General features: G+C 38.3%; 1 protein-coding gene across 1 annotated transcript; it reads right to left on the reverse strand.

Annotated features, from left to right (window-relative positions):
- Nucleotides 1-472: 472 nt before the first annotated feature.
- Nucleotides 473-1569, reverse strand: LOC707924 (phosducin-like protein 3). The gene has a single exon (XM_028852287.2). The coding sequence runs from the start codon at nt 1536-1538 to the stop codon at nt 819-821; it is 720 nt and encodes a 239-aa protein (XP_028708120.1). The 5' UTR covers nt 1539-1569; the 3' UTR covers nt 473-818.
- Nucleotides 1570-11781: the final 10212 nt, after the last annotated feature.

The raw sequence follows: 11781 nt of genomic DNA on the forward strand, positions 1-11781 counted from the left end.
ACTTTGGGAAGCCGAGTTTGGGGTTAGGAGTTTGAGACCCGCTCGGCCAACATGATGAAACTCTACTAAAAGTACAAAATCAGCCGGGCATGGTGGTGCACGTCTGTAATCCCATCTCCTCAGGAGGCTGAGGCAGGAAAATTGCTTGAACCCAGGAGGCAGAGGCTGCAGTGAGCTGAGATTGTGCCACTGCACTCCAGCCTCAGCAACACAGCAAAGCTCTATCTCAAAAAAAAAAATAGTTAACAGTCTGAGATTAACTATTTTAGCAAGGAAACACATTTAACCAAATATGGCAGTAAACTGGAACCTTTCCGTTATTGCTTCGATACGGGAATGTTTCACAAAAATTGTCTGTTTCTTCAATAAATACTAAGATTCTTTTGTCCTAGAGAGCATTCCTGTATTTTGAGTTAATAATCTCATTGCTCTCTTTATAAAATAAAAATAAACAATGTATCTATAAGGCTTAGTTTGCAATTTTCCACTGCATAATTTATTCACATTTAAAACTATTTTTATAGTTATATGTCAAAAAATAGTGACTAGGTTTTATGGCTTAAAATATAAACGAGGAAAACAGACATCTGCCATACAAATGGCTGGTTTTAATTTTTTTAGAGGAAATACTCTAAAAAAAAAGAGCTCCAAAATATTTAACAGAATTTCCAGCAATGATTATTTCTAAAATGTAAAGATTTGAAACATAATTTATACAAAACTAAAAAACAGAAGGATTCATTCTTGCTTTTTCCTTTTTTAAAAAATCCAGACAATTTGTCACAAGAAAGTTCGGCATGTTGATAGCAGCTGTAGCCTCAGTCACCCTCGGAACTGCTGCCCCTCCTCATGAAGACAGAGCGCCGCACCGAGGACAGCAACACGTCTTCAATCGGCTTCTTGGGGTTTTCCTCCAGGTCCGTCATAATTGCTCCAGATTCAGACAGTTTCCATTCCAATTCATCTCTTGTCAGGTTCATGCCGCCAAACACCAGAGGACCAATAAACTGAGCCTTGATATCTCCTTCCAGGTAAACAAATATCGTGGGCAGATTCCTATCCGGATAATTGGGTATGCAGGTTGTTGAAATGGCTTTGATAAATTTGACATCAGGAAACTTCCTGGCAAGTCCACTGAGGTGCTGATTTATCAGGGCACACAGGGGAATTCCTTGTTTGTAAAGGTGCAAGACGACCCACAAGCCCTCGCCAGCTTTGGTAACTTCTTGAACATAATCCTTCCCTGAGATCTCTAAAACTTCTCCAAATTTATTCTTCAGTTTAGTTGCTTTCCACTCAGCCAGTCTCTGCCGTCTGTACATTTCAATAGCACGTTCATCCTCCTCATTAAACTCATCTTCATGATCCTCCAGCTCTTCCAAAGTCATATCTTCATATGTTTTCACCACTGACTGCTGGAGGATGTGCTGCTCCTCATCTGACTCCTCTTCCAGTTCTTTCAGCCTTTCCTTCGGGGGTAAGATACCCTTTTTGCGTAAGATGTCATTCCACTCAGTGTCTGCGTTGGGGTCCTGCATCTTGTTTCCAGTTGCTCAAGCCAGCTGTGCCCGATAGAATATTTCTGAACAGCGAGTGTACCTGTCTGATTCTTGCTTTGGAAGCTTCCTCTCAGGGGTGTACTCCACCCTGTGAGGTGTGGGGTGTCAGACTGCCCCTAGTGGGGCATGTCTCCCAGTTAGGCTACTCAGGGGTCAGGGACCCAGTTGAGCAGTGAGTCTGTCCCTTCTCACATCTCAACCTCTGTGTTGGGAGATCCACTGCTCTCTTCAAAGCTGTCAGACAGAGTCGTTTGCGTCTGCAGAGGTTTCGGCTGTGTTTGTTATTGCCCTGTCCCCAGAGGTGGAGTCTACAGAGACAGGCAGGTTTCCTTGAGCTGCTGTGAGCTCCACCCAGTTCGAGCTTCCCAGCAGCTTTGTTTACCTACTTAAGCCTCAGCAATGGCGGGCGCCCCTCCCCCAGCCTCGCTGCTGCCTTGCCGGTAGATCACAGACTGCTGTGCTAGCAATGAGGGAGGCTCCGTGGGTGTGGGACCCTCCCGGCCAAGTGTGGGATATGATCTCCTGGTGTGCCTGTTTGCTTAAAGCGCAGTATTGGGGTGGGAGTTACCCGATTTTCCAGGTGTTGTGTGTCTCAGTTCCCCTGGCTAGGAAAAGGGATTCCCTTCCCCCTTGCGCTTCCCAGGTGAGGCAATGCCTCGCCCTGCTTCAGCTCTCGCTGGTTGGGCTGCAGCAGCTGACCAGCACCGATCTTCCGGCACTCCCCAGTGAGATGAACCCAGTACCTCAGTTGAAAATGCAGAAATCACCGGTCTTCTGTGTCGCTGGCGCTGGGAGTTGGAGACTGGAGCTGTTCCTATTCGGCCATCTTGCTCCGCCCTGGAGCTCCATCCCTTCTACTCCTTTTAATCAGGTCTTCATTACCAGTTCCAGTCTTATAGAAGAAAAGGGAGGAACCCATGCCCGTGTTCTTTACATACATACATACCCCCATATAGAATCAGGTTAATGTTTATTCCCAGGGAAGTGGGTGTAGGGGGCCAGGAGAAGGTGGAGGGAGCTCAGATACGGTCTCTACCCAAAAGACTAAATCAGTTATGCCAGACACTGCCAAATACACTGGCTTCACAGCATAGGAGTGCACTTATACTAGTTTATTGGTCTCAGAAATATACTTCAAATAAGACTGCCTTTACCATACAGAGAATAGTTTTTATTTTTTTAATATAAAAAATACACCATTCCTGTTTCTAGGAAAAATGATAAATAAATCTTATATAAAGCTCTTTAAAACATATATTTTATAGGTCAAAATTATGGTTTAATTTACCTCATAAGTCCCAGGTTCTTGACATTTTAAGGTGCTTTGTGACCTTAAAGTATCAGACTTAGCCGGGCATGGTGGCCCACTCCTGTAATCCCAGCACTTTGGGAGGCTGAGGCAGGTGGATCACGAGGTAAGGAGTTCAAGACCAGCCTGGCCAACATAGTGAAACCCTGTGTCTACTCAAAATACAAAAATTAGCCAGGCATGGTGGAGCACGGCTGTAGTCCCAGCTACTCGGGAGGCTGAGGCAGGAGAATCATTTGAATCTGGGAGGTGGAGGTTGCAGTGAGCCGAGATTGTGCCACTGCACTCCAGCCTGGGTGACAAAGTGAGACTCCATCTCAAAGAAAAAAAATTGTATCAGACTCACCGAGGGTATATGTAAAATCACCTTGAAATGCAATGTATTTTCTTACAAATGAATGGCTATTATTCTTGTTACAGAGAATTTTATCAATCTAATGGAAACTGTGAAAACCATATTAAAATACAGTCACGTGCCACATAATGATATTTCAGTCAACAATGAACAGCATATATAATAGAGGTTCCATAAGATTATAATACATATTTTTACATATTTTAAAATATTGAGATATTTTTAGATATACAAATACTTACCATTGTGTTACAACTGCCTACAGTATTAAGTACAGTAACACACTGCACAGGTTTTTAGCCTAGGAGGAATAAGCTATCTCATATAATGTAGGCATGTAGCTTATACCATCTAGGTTTGTGTAAGCACACTCTATGATGTTTGCCCAAAGATGCAATCCCCTGATGATACATTTCTCAGGATGTATCCCTGTCATTACCTGACACATGGCTATATATGAATATGTTACTGTTAGAAACACTAAAGGCTAGAATTAATGATTATCTTCATTTTCAATATTGTGATAAAGGAAGAAATGTAAGAAATATTGGAAAAGAAAAAACAAGAACTATTACTAACAGATAACTGAATTGTCCTAAACAAAAAATAATCAATTGAAAAACTTTTAGATCTGACCAAATCTAAGATAAATATATACCTTACACTATTAACAGTGATTGCCTCTGGGCAGAGAAGAGAGATGTTGGGGTTGGGGGATAAAGGCTGACAATTACTTTTTAATCACTGTATTTTGATATTGTTTGAACTTTTACCATGAGGATGTATTTGTAATATTAAAAACTAAACTATGTTAACTCTTTACATAACATTTATTTTTAAAATTTTAGCAAAGCACTATGTAAGATGCTTCACTTTGTGTATTCGATATTTTTTATAACTTGGACCCATTATAATACATATGTATTATAATACATATATGTATATACAATACAATATAGAAGAAATCACATTTTACATTATTTTGGATGCTGTTATATAGTATTTTACCTGTAGTAAAACTTCTTTCAAAATTGCAGTCAGTCTTCTCAAGCCCTGTTGCTACTTTATCAACCAAGTTTATGGAATATTCTAAATCCTTTGTTGTCATTTTAGCAGTGTTCATAGCATCTTCACCAGAAGTAGATTCCATTTCAAGCACCCAATTTTTTGCTTGTCCGTAAGAAGCAAGTCTCATCTGTTCAAGTTTTCTCATGAGATTGCAGCAATTCAATCACATCTTCAGGCTTCATTTCTAATTGCTATTGCTACTTCTCTTGCTGTTTCCACCATATCTGCAGTTATTTCCTCCACTAAAATCTTGAACACCTCAAAGTCAGCCATGAGGGTTGGAATCAACTTCTTCAAACTCCTGTGAATGTTGAGAGTTTGATTTCCTCCTGTGAATCACAAATGTTCTTAATGGCATCTCATCTAGAATAGGAGATTTTCAGTTTACTTTGCCCAGGTCCATCAGAGAAATCATTATCTATGGCAGCTGTAGCCTTCTAAAAGGCTTTTGCTTTTTTTTTTTTTTTTTTTTTTTTGAGATAGGGTCTTGCTCTGTCACCCAGCCTAGAGTGTAGTGATACAATCACAGCTCACTGCAGCCTCGACCTCCCAGGATCAAGCAGTTCTCCCACCTCAGCCTCCTAAGTTGCTGGGACTACAGGTCCTTGCCACCATACCCAGTTACTTTTTGTATTTTTTCTACAGACAGGGTTTTGCCATGTTGCCCAGGCTGGTCTCAAACTCCCGGGCTCAAGCCATCCATCCACCTTGGCCTCTCAAAGTGCTGGGACTGCAGTCATGAGCCACCATAGCTGGCTGTAAAATGTATATTTCTTAAATAATAAGACTTGAAAGTCAGAATTCCTTCTTAATCCATGGGCTACAGAATGGATGTTGTATTAATGGGCATGAAAACAACATTAAGTACCTTGTACATCTCCATGAGAGCTCTTTTTTGGGTGACCAGGTGCATTGTCAATGAGCAGTAATATTTTGAAGGAAGTCTTTTTTTTCCTGAGTAGTAGGTCTCAACAGTGGGCCTACTACTTGATAGTATCAAGTATCAACTACTTGTTGATATTGAGAATCTGTTGTTTAGTGTAGCCACCTTCATCAATGATCTTAGCTAGATCTTCTGGATAACTTGTAGCTTCTACATCAGCACCAGCTGCTTCACCTTGTTCTTGTATGTTATGGATATGGCTTCCTTTAAAAAAGAATCATGATCTGACTTATGTTAGTCTCAAACATTTCTTCTGCAGTTTCCTTATCTCTCTCAACTTTCACAGAATTTAAGAGAGTTCTCTGGATTAGGCTTTGGCATAAGGGAGTGTTGTGGCTGGTTTGATCTTCTATCCAGACCACTCAAACTTTCTCCCTATTGCAATAAGGCTGAATCACTTATTACTTTTATGTTCACTGAAGTAGCACTTTTAATTTCCTTCAAGAACTTTTCCTTTGCATTCACAGCTTGGCTAACTGTTTGCCATAAGAGGCATAGCTTTTGGCCTCTCTTGGCTTTAGACATGCCTTCTTTACTAAACTTAATCATTTCTAGCTTTTGATTTAAATTGAGAGACATGCAACTCTTCCTTTCACTTGAACAGTTAAAACTCTTCCTTTCACTTGTAGGGTTCTAAATTGGCCTAGTATTAATATTGTTGCATCTTAGGGTATAGGGAAGCCCAAGGAGGAGAGAGACAGGGAATGGCCAGTTGGTGGAACAGTCAGAACACACACAGTGTTTATCAATTAAGTTTGCTGTCTTATATGGGCCCAAGTTGTAGCATCCCAAAACAATTACAAAAGTAATCTCAATGATCATTGATTATATATCTCCATAACACATATAATAATAATGAAAAAGATTAAAATACTTAGAGAATTACTAAAATGTGACATACAGTCAAAGTGAGCACAGCTATTAGAAAAATGGTGCCCATATCCAGAATCTACAAGGAACTCAAACAAATTAGCAAGGAAAAAACCAACAATCCCATCAAAAAATGGGCCAAGGACATGAATAGAAAATTCTCAAAAGAAAGTACACAAATGGCCAACAAACATACAAAAAAATCCTCAACATCATGAATGGTCAGGGAAATGCAAATCAAAACCACAATGTGATACCACCTTACTCCTGCAACGGTGGCCACAATCAGAAAATCAAAAAAATAATAGATGCTGGTGTGGATGTGGTGAAAAGTGAACACTTCTACACTGCTGATGGGAATGTAAACTAGTACAACCACTATGGAAAACAGTGTGGAGATTCCTTAAAGAACTAAAAGTAGAACTACACTTTGATCCAGCAATCCCACTACTGGGTATCTACCCAGAGGAAAAGAAGTCATACAAAAAAGATACTTGAACACACATGTTTATAGAAGTACAATTTGCAATTGCAAAAGTGTGGAATAAGCCCAAAAGCCCATCAATCAGTGAGTGATAAATTGTGGTATATATGTATGTATGTGTGTGTGTATGTGTGTGTATATATGTGTGTGTATATATATGTGTGTGTATAGATGTGTGTGTGTGTGTATATATATATATATGACGGAATACTACTCAGCCATAAAAAGGAATGAATTAATGGCATTTGTAGCAACCTCGATGGGATTGGAGACTATTATTCTAAGTGAAGTAACTCAGGAATGGAAAATCAAATATTGTATGTTCTTACTCATAAGTGGGAGCTGAGCTGTGAGTATGCAAAGACATAAGAATAATACAGTGGACCTTGGGTACTTGTAGGGGAAAGCGTGAGAAGGGGGTGAGGGAAAAAAGACTGCGAATTGGGTTCAGTGTGTACTGCTCAGGTGATGGGTGCACCAAAATTTCACAAATCACTAAATAACTTACCCATGTAACCAAATACTATCTGTTCCCCCAAAACCTATGGAAATAAAAAAAGAAAATAAATAAAATTAGTGCCGATAGACTTGCTTGATTCAGGGTTGCAACAAACTTTCAATTTGTTAAAAAAAATGCAATATCTTCAAAGGAAAATAAAGCAAACTACAAAAAATGAGATATGCCTGAATATAATATTTTGAAATGACACAATTTTAGAAATGAAGAACAGATTAGTGGTCACCAGGAGTTTGGGATGGGAAGAGAAGGCAAGAGGGAATTGGGAGTTGTTATAAAAGGATAGCATGTCTTCTTCTTGTAAAGCAACTATTCTGTATCCTGATTCTGGTGGTGGTTACACAAACTTACACATATGATAAAGAAACTAAATACATACACAAATAAGTAAAGTAAACCTGGGGAAATCTGAATAAGATTAGTAGATTGTATCAATGTCAATACAGTGTGCTGGTTTTGATATTGTACCATGATTTTGCAAGACAGTTCCACCATTAGTGGAACATGCATAGAGATATATTACTTCTTACAATTTTATGTGAATCTATAATTATCTCAATATAAATTTCGATGAAAAGGATAGCCAAGAAATTAGGAAAAACCAATGCACAGACTCAAGTAGCTCAGCTAATCCCTAAATGAAATAGTAAAGAAAAACCTGCAACTAGAATGGTAAGAGAGCTAAGTATTCATTAAATTGCAGTTTCCTTTTCTGCATAGTAATAGAAGTACTGATACATGGCTTCTCAAATACTCTACATTTTTCAGTCTTCCTTATGGGTAAGTGTGACTTTGTATATAATTTTACCATTATAATGTTTTCAGCTGGGACCTTGTTTATTTATAAGCTATCTCCATTTTCCTTCCTCCTCCTATAAACCAAAGCAAGAATATGCCTGTGACCTGGTTTTGACCATGGGTGGCAGAGAAACAAGATAGAAGAAACCTGGGTTCCCGGATAATAACACGGACCATAGCCACCTATCAACCTGGAACAGGGAACCTAGGTTGTCATTTTGAACTATTGTGTTTTTAGCTTTCCTTGTTATATATCTACAGTTTCCCTGAAGTTGTACACCTAGACACATCAGGGTGTAACTTCAAAACCAAAAAGAAAAGCAAACTGGTAAAGGAGCTACGTTTTTCTGTCAACACAGACTTTGGAATGATATTTTTAATGAGCTAAAATAAAATAACCACAAACCTAAAATTCTACACCTAATGAAAAGAGTCTTCAAAAACAAGGGTGAAATGAAACTATTGGACTAAAATAGAGATTATTACGAGAGAATGTCACAAAAAGAAATTCTCACAGATGTACTTCATTTAGAAGCAAAGTGATCCTATATAAGACTTGAGATGCAAAAAGAAAGCAGCTGTGCACAGTGGTGCACACCTGTAGTCCCAGCTGCTTGGGAGGCTGAGGCAAGAGGATCACTTGAGCCCAGGTGTTCAATGTTATAGTGCACTATAATCACACCTGTGAATAGCCATGGCACTCCAGTCTGGGTAACATAATGAGACCCCATCTTTAAAAAAAAAAATAAAATTTTAAAAATGAAAAAGGAACATTGTCTAAAGTCATAATAAAGTTAAATGGTGAAAAAAGATGCAGTTAAAATATTGGAAAGCAATAGCATATAATTTGGAGGAAGCAGATGTTCTGTGTAATTTAGAAAAAAAAGATTTTGATTAACATGAAATGTTGATAAATTTGCATGTTGTTTGGAATATCACAGTTACCACCAGAAGAATAAGGAACAGCGTATTGTAAGTTGAGAGAGAAAAACAGAATGATCAACAGTACTTAATCCAAAGGTAGATAAAGAAAGGAAAGAAAGAAACATAGAACAAGTGGGACAAATATCAAAGATAAAGTGATAGATATAATTTCTGGGTTATAATAAATGTGAATAGATTAAATGATACGGTTAAATATTCTATATTTATTTATTTATTTATTGTAGAGACAGGGTCTTGCCCTCTTGCCCAGTCCGGAGTGCAGTGGCCTGATCACAGCTCACTTTAGCCTCAAATTGCTGGACTCGGACAATCCTCTTGCCTCAGTCTCTGGAGTAGCTAGGACTACAGACAAGTACGATTATGCCTGGCTAATTTTTAAAATTGTTTTGTAGAGATGGCATCTCACTATATTGCCCAGGCTGGTCTTCACCTCCTGGCCTCAAGTGATCCTCCTGCCTAAGCCTCCGAAAACTCTGGGATTATAGACATGAGCCAGTGTGCCTGGGCTAAATGCTGTAGTTAAATATTTTTTTTTACTGTAGTTAAGCAACAAAGATTGGCTGGTATAAACAAAACATAGCTCTGCACTACATACAATAAGCACATCTGAAATACAAGGGTACAGAAAGGTTGAGAGTAGAAGAATGAAAAAAGAAAAATTATGCAAATACAAAGGCCCCCTTCATAAGCCCCCACTCCAAAATCTTTAAGGCAAGAGCATTACTAGGATTGGAAGGTTTCTCTCTAATTTTTAAAATTTCAGTTCACCAGGAAGAGTAAGTTTCTTTTATATACTCTAATCAAGAAAGTTTTTTTATAAAAATAGATGTTTATTATACAAATAATACAAATTTATCATACAAATATTTCCTATAGTGTAATATATATTATAGAAAAAATTAGAAAATACTAATATCCAAATAGGAATTCTTTTTCTGTTATCCAAATACCTGCAGAGTCAAATAGTATGAATGTACTTAAGGCTTTCAAAACATATAACACATGTATCATATACAAATATTTACTATATAGGCAAATATACCATAAAAGCAGTATCAGTTTGCATTTTCACTTTCTTGCCCACATCCAACTATGATCTAAGTGTTTTTTCCCCCAAATTCATGTGTTGAAACATGTCACCCCAAGGTGATAGTATGAAGAGTAGGTCCTTTGGGAGGTGGTAAGGTAATGAGGGTGGAGCCTCATGGGGTCCCAGAGAGCTGCCTTGAGCCTTCCATCATGAGTTTATAGTAAGATGACTGCCTCTATGAAGGAAGCAAGCTCTCACCAGACACTGAATCTGCTGGCACCTTGACCTTGGAATTCTTAGCCTCCAGAACTGTGAGAAATTTTTGTTGTTATAAACTATCTGGTTTATGTCATTTTGGTATAGCCCCTTGAACAGACTAAGACACACCCTCTCTACCATTATTAAAAATGATAAAATTTCTTGGGAGGCCGAGGTAGGTGAATCATGAGGCCAGGAGTTCAAGACCAGCCTGGCCAAGATGGTGAAATCCTATCTCTACTAAAAAATACAAAAATTAGCAAGGAATGGTGGTGGGTACCTGTGAGCCCAGCTACTGGGGAGGCTGAGGCAGAAAGTTGCTTGAACCTGGGAAGCAGAGGTTGCGGTGAGCCAAGATCACACCACTGCACTCCAGCCTGGGTGACAGAGTGAGACTCCATCTCAAAAAAAAAAAAAAAAAAAAAAAAAAGATAAAATTTCATTGAATTAATGTTATAAACATTTTGACCTAAGTTTTAGAATTTTAGGTCCTTCCTTCCCTTCCCCTCCCCTCCCCTCCCCTTTCCTTCTCTTCTCTTTCGTCTCTTTTTCACTTTCTTCTTTCTTTCTTCTTTTTTTTTTTGGAGACAGGGTCTCACTCTGGTTGCCCAAGCTGGAGTGCAGTGTCACAATCTCAGCTCACTGCAGCCTCAACTTCCCAGGCTCAGGTGATTCTCCCACTTCAGCCTCTCAAGTAGCTGGGACTACAGGTGTGCATACATGGCTAATTTTTTGTACTTTTTATAGAGATGGGGTTTCACCATGTTCCCAGGCTGCTCTTGAACTCCTGAACTCAAGTGATCCACTTGCCTTGGCCTCCCAAAGTGCTGAGATTATAGGCATGAGCCACTGAGCCCAGCCATCAAGGTACTCATTTCTATAGACATATGTAGCATATATCTATAGAAATATGCTATGTGTCTAACATATAACACGATGAATACCTATATATTCCCTCACCCAGCTAAGACATAAAACATTGCTAATGTTGAAACTCTGTGTAATTTTCCTGGATTATATTCCCTTTTCAATCACTTATCTAAGAGTTACCATTATACTGTATTTGATATTTATCATTCCCATATTTTTAGAATATTTTTATTATTTATCTCTTAGCAAAGGATATTATTTTGCAAGTTTTTAAACTTAAGGTAAATGGCATCACAATGTATGTATTCTTCCACAACTTGCCTTTTTTCATCAATACTGTGTTCGAGATATATTTATATTAAAATGTATAACCCTATTTCATTCATTTTTACTACTGAGTAATAGTCCATGATAATTTCATAATCCGTTTTTCTGTTGATAGCAATTTAGCTTATCAAGAACATTGCTATGTTAAACAATAATTCTATCAATATTTTTCCACATATGCCCTTAGGCAAGAGTATCTTTTGGTTAATGAGTGGAAATACTGGTCACAGGATATATGTATTTTCATAGAATGTTGCCACAGTATTTGTAGCAATTGCCATTTATCAGCATATACAAGTTTATTTCTATACATCTTCACCAATACTTAGTATTGTCAGACATTTACAAATTTGTCATTTTGGCAGGCATAAAACAGTATCACCCTATGGATCTGATTTGCATTTTTTGATTACTTATGAGGTTGATCATCTTTTTACTTGTTTATTGG

The sequence above is a fragment of the Macaca mulatta genome, chromosome 12, assembly GCF_049350105.2.
Source record: "Macaca mulatta isolate MMU2019108-1 chromosome 12, T2T-MMU8v2.0, whole genome shotgun sequence".
In the NCBI taxonomy this organism is placed as follows: domain Eukaryota; kingdom Metazoa; phylum Chordata; class Mammalia; order Primates; family Cercopithecidae; genus Macaca; species Macaca mulatta.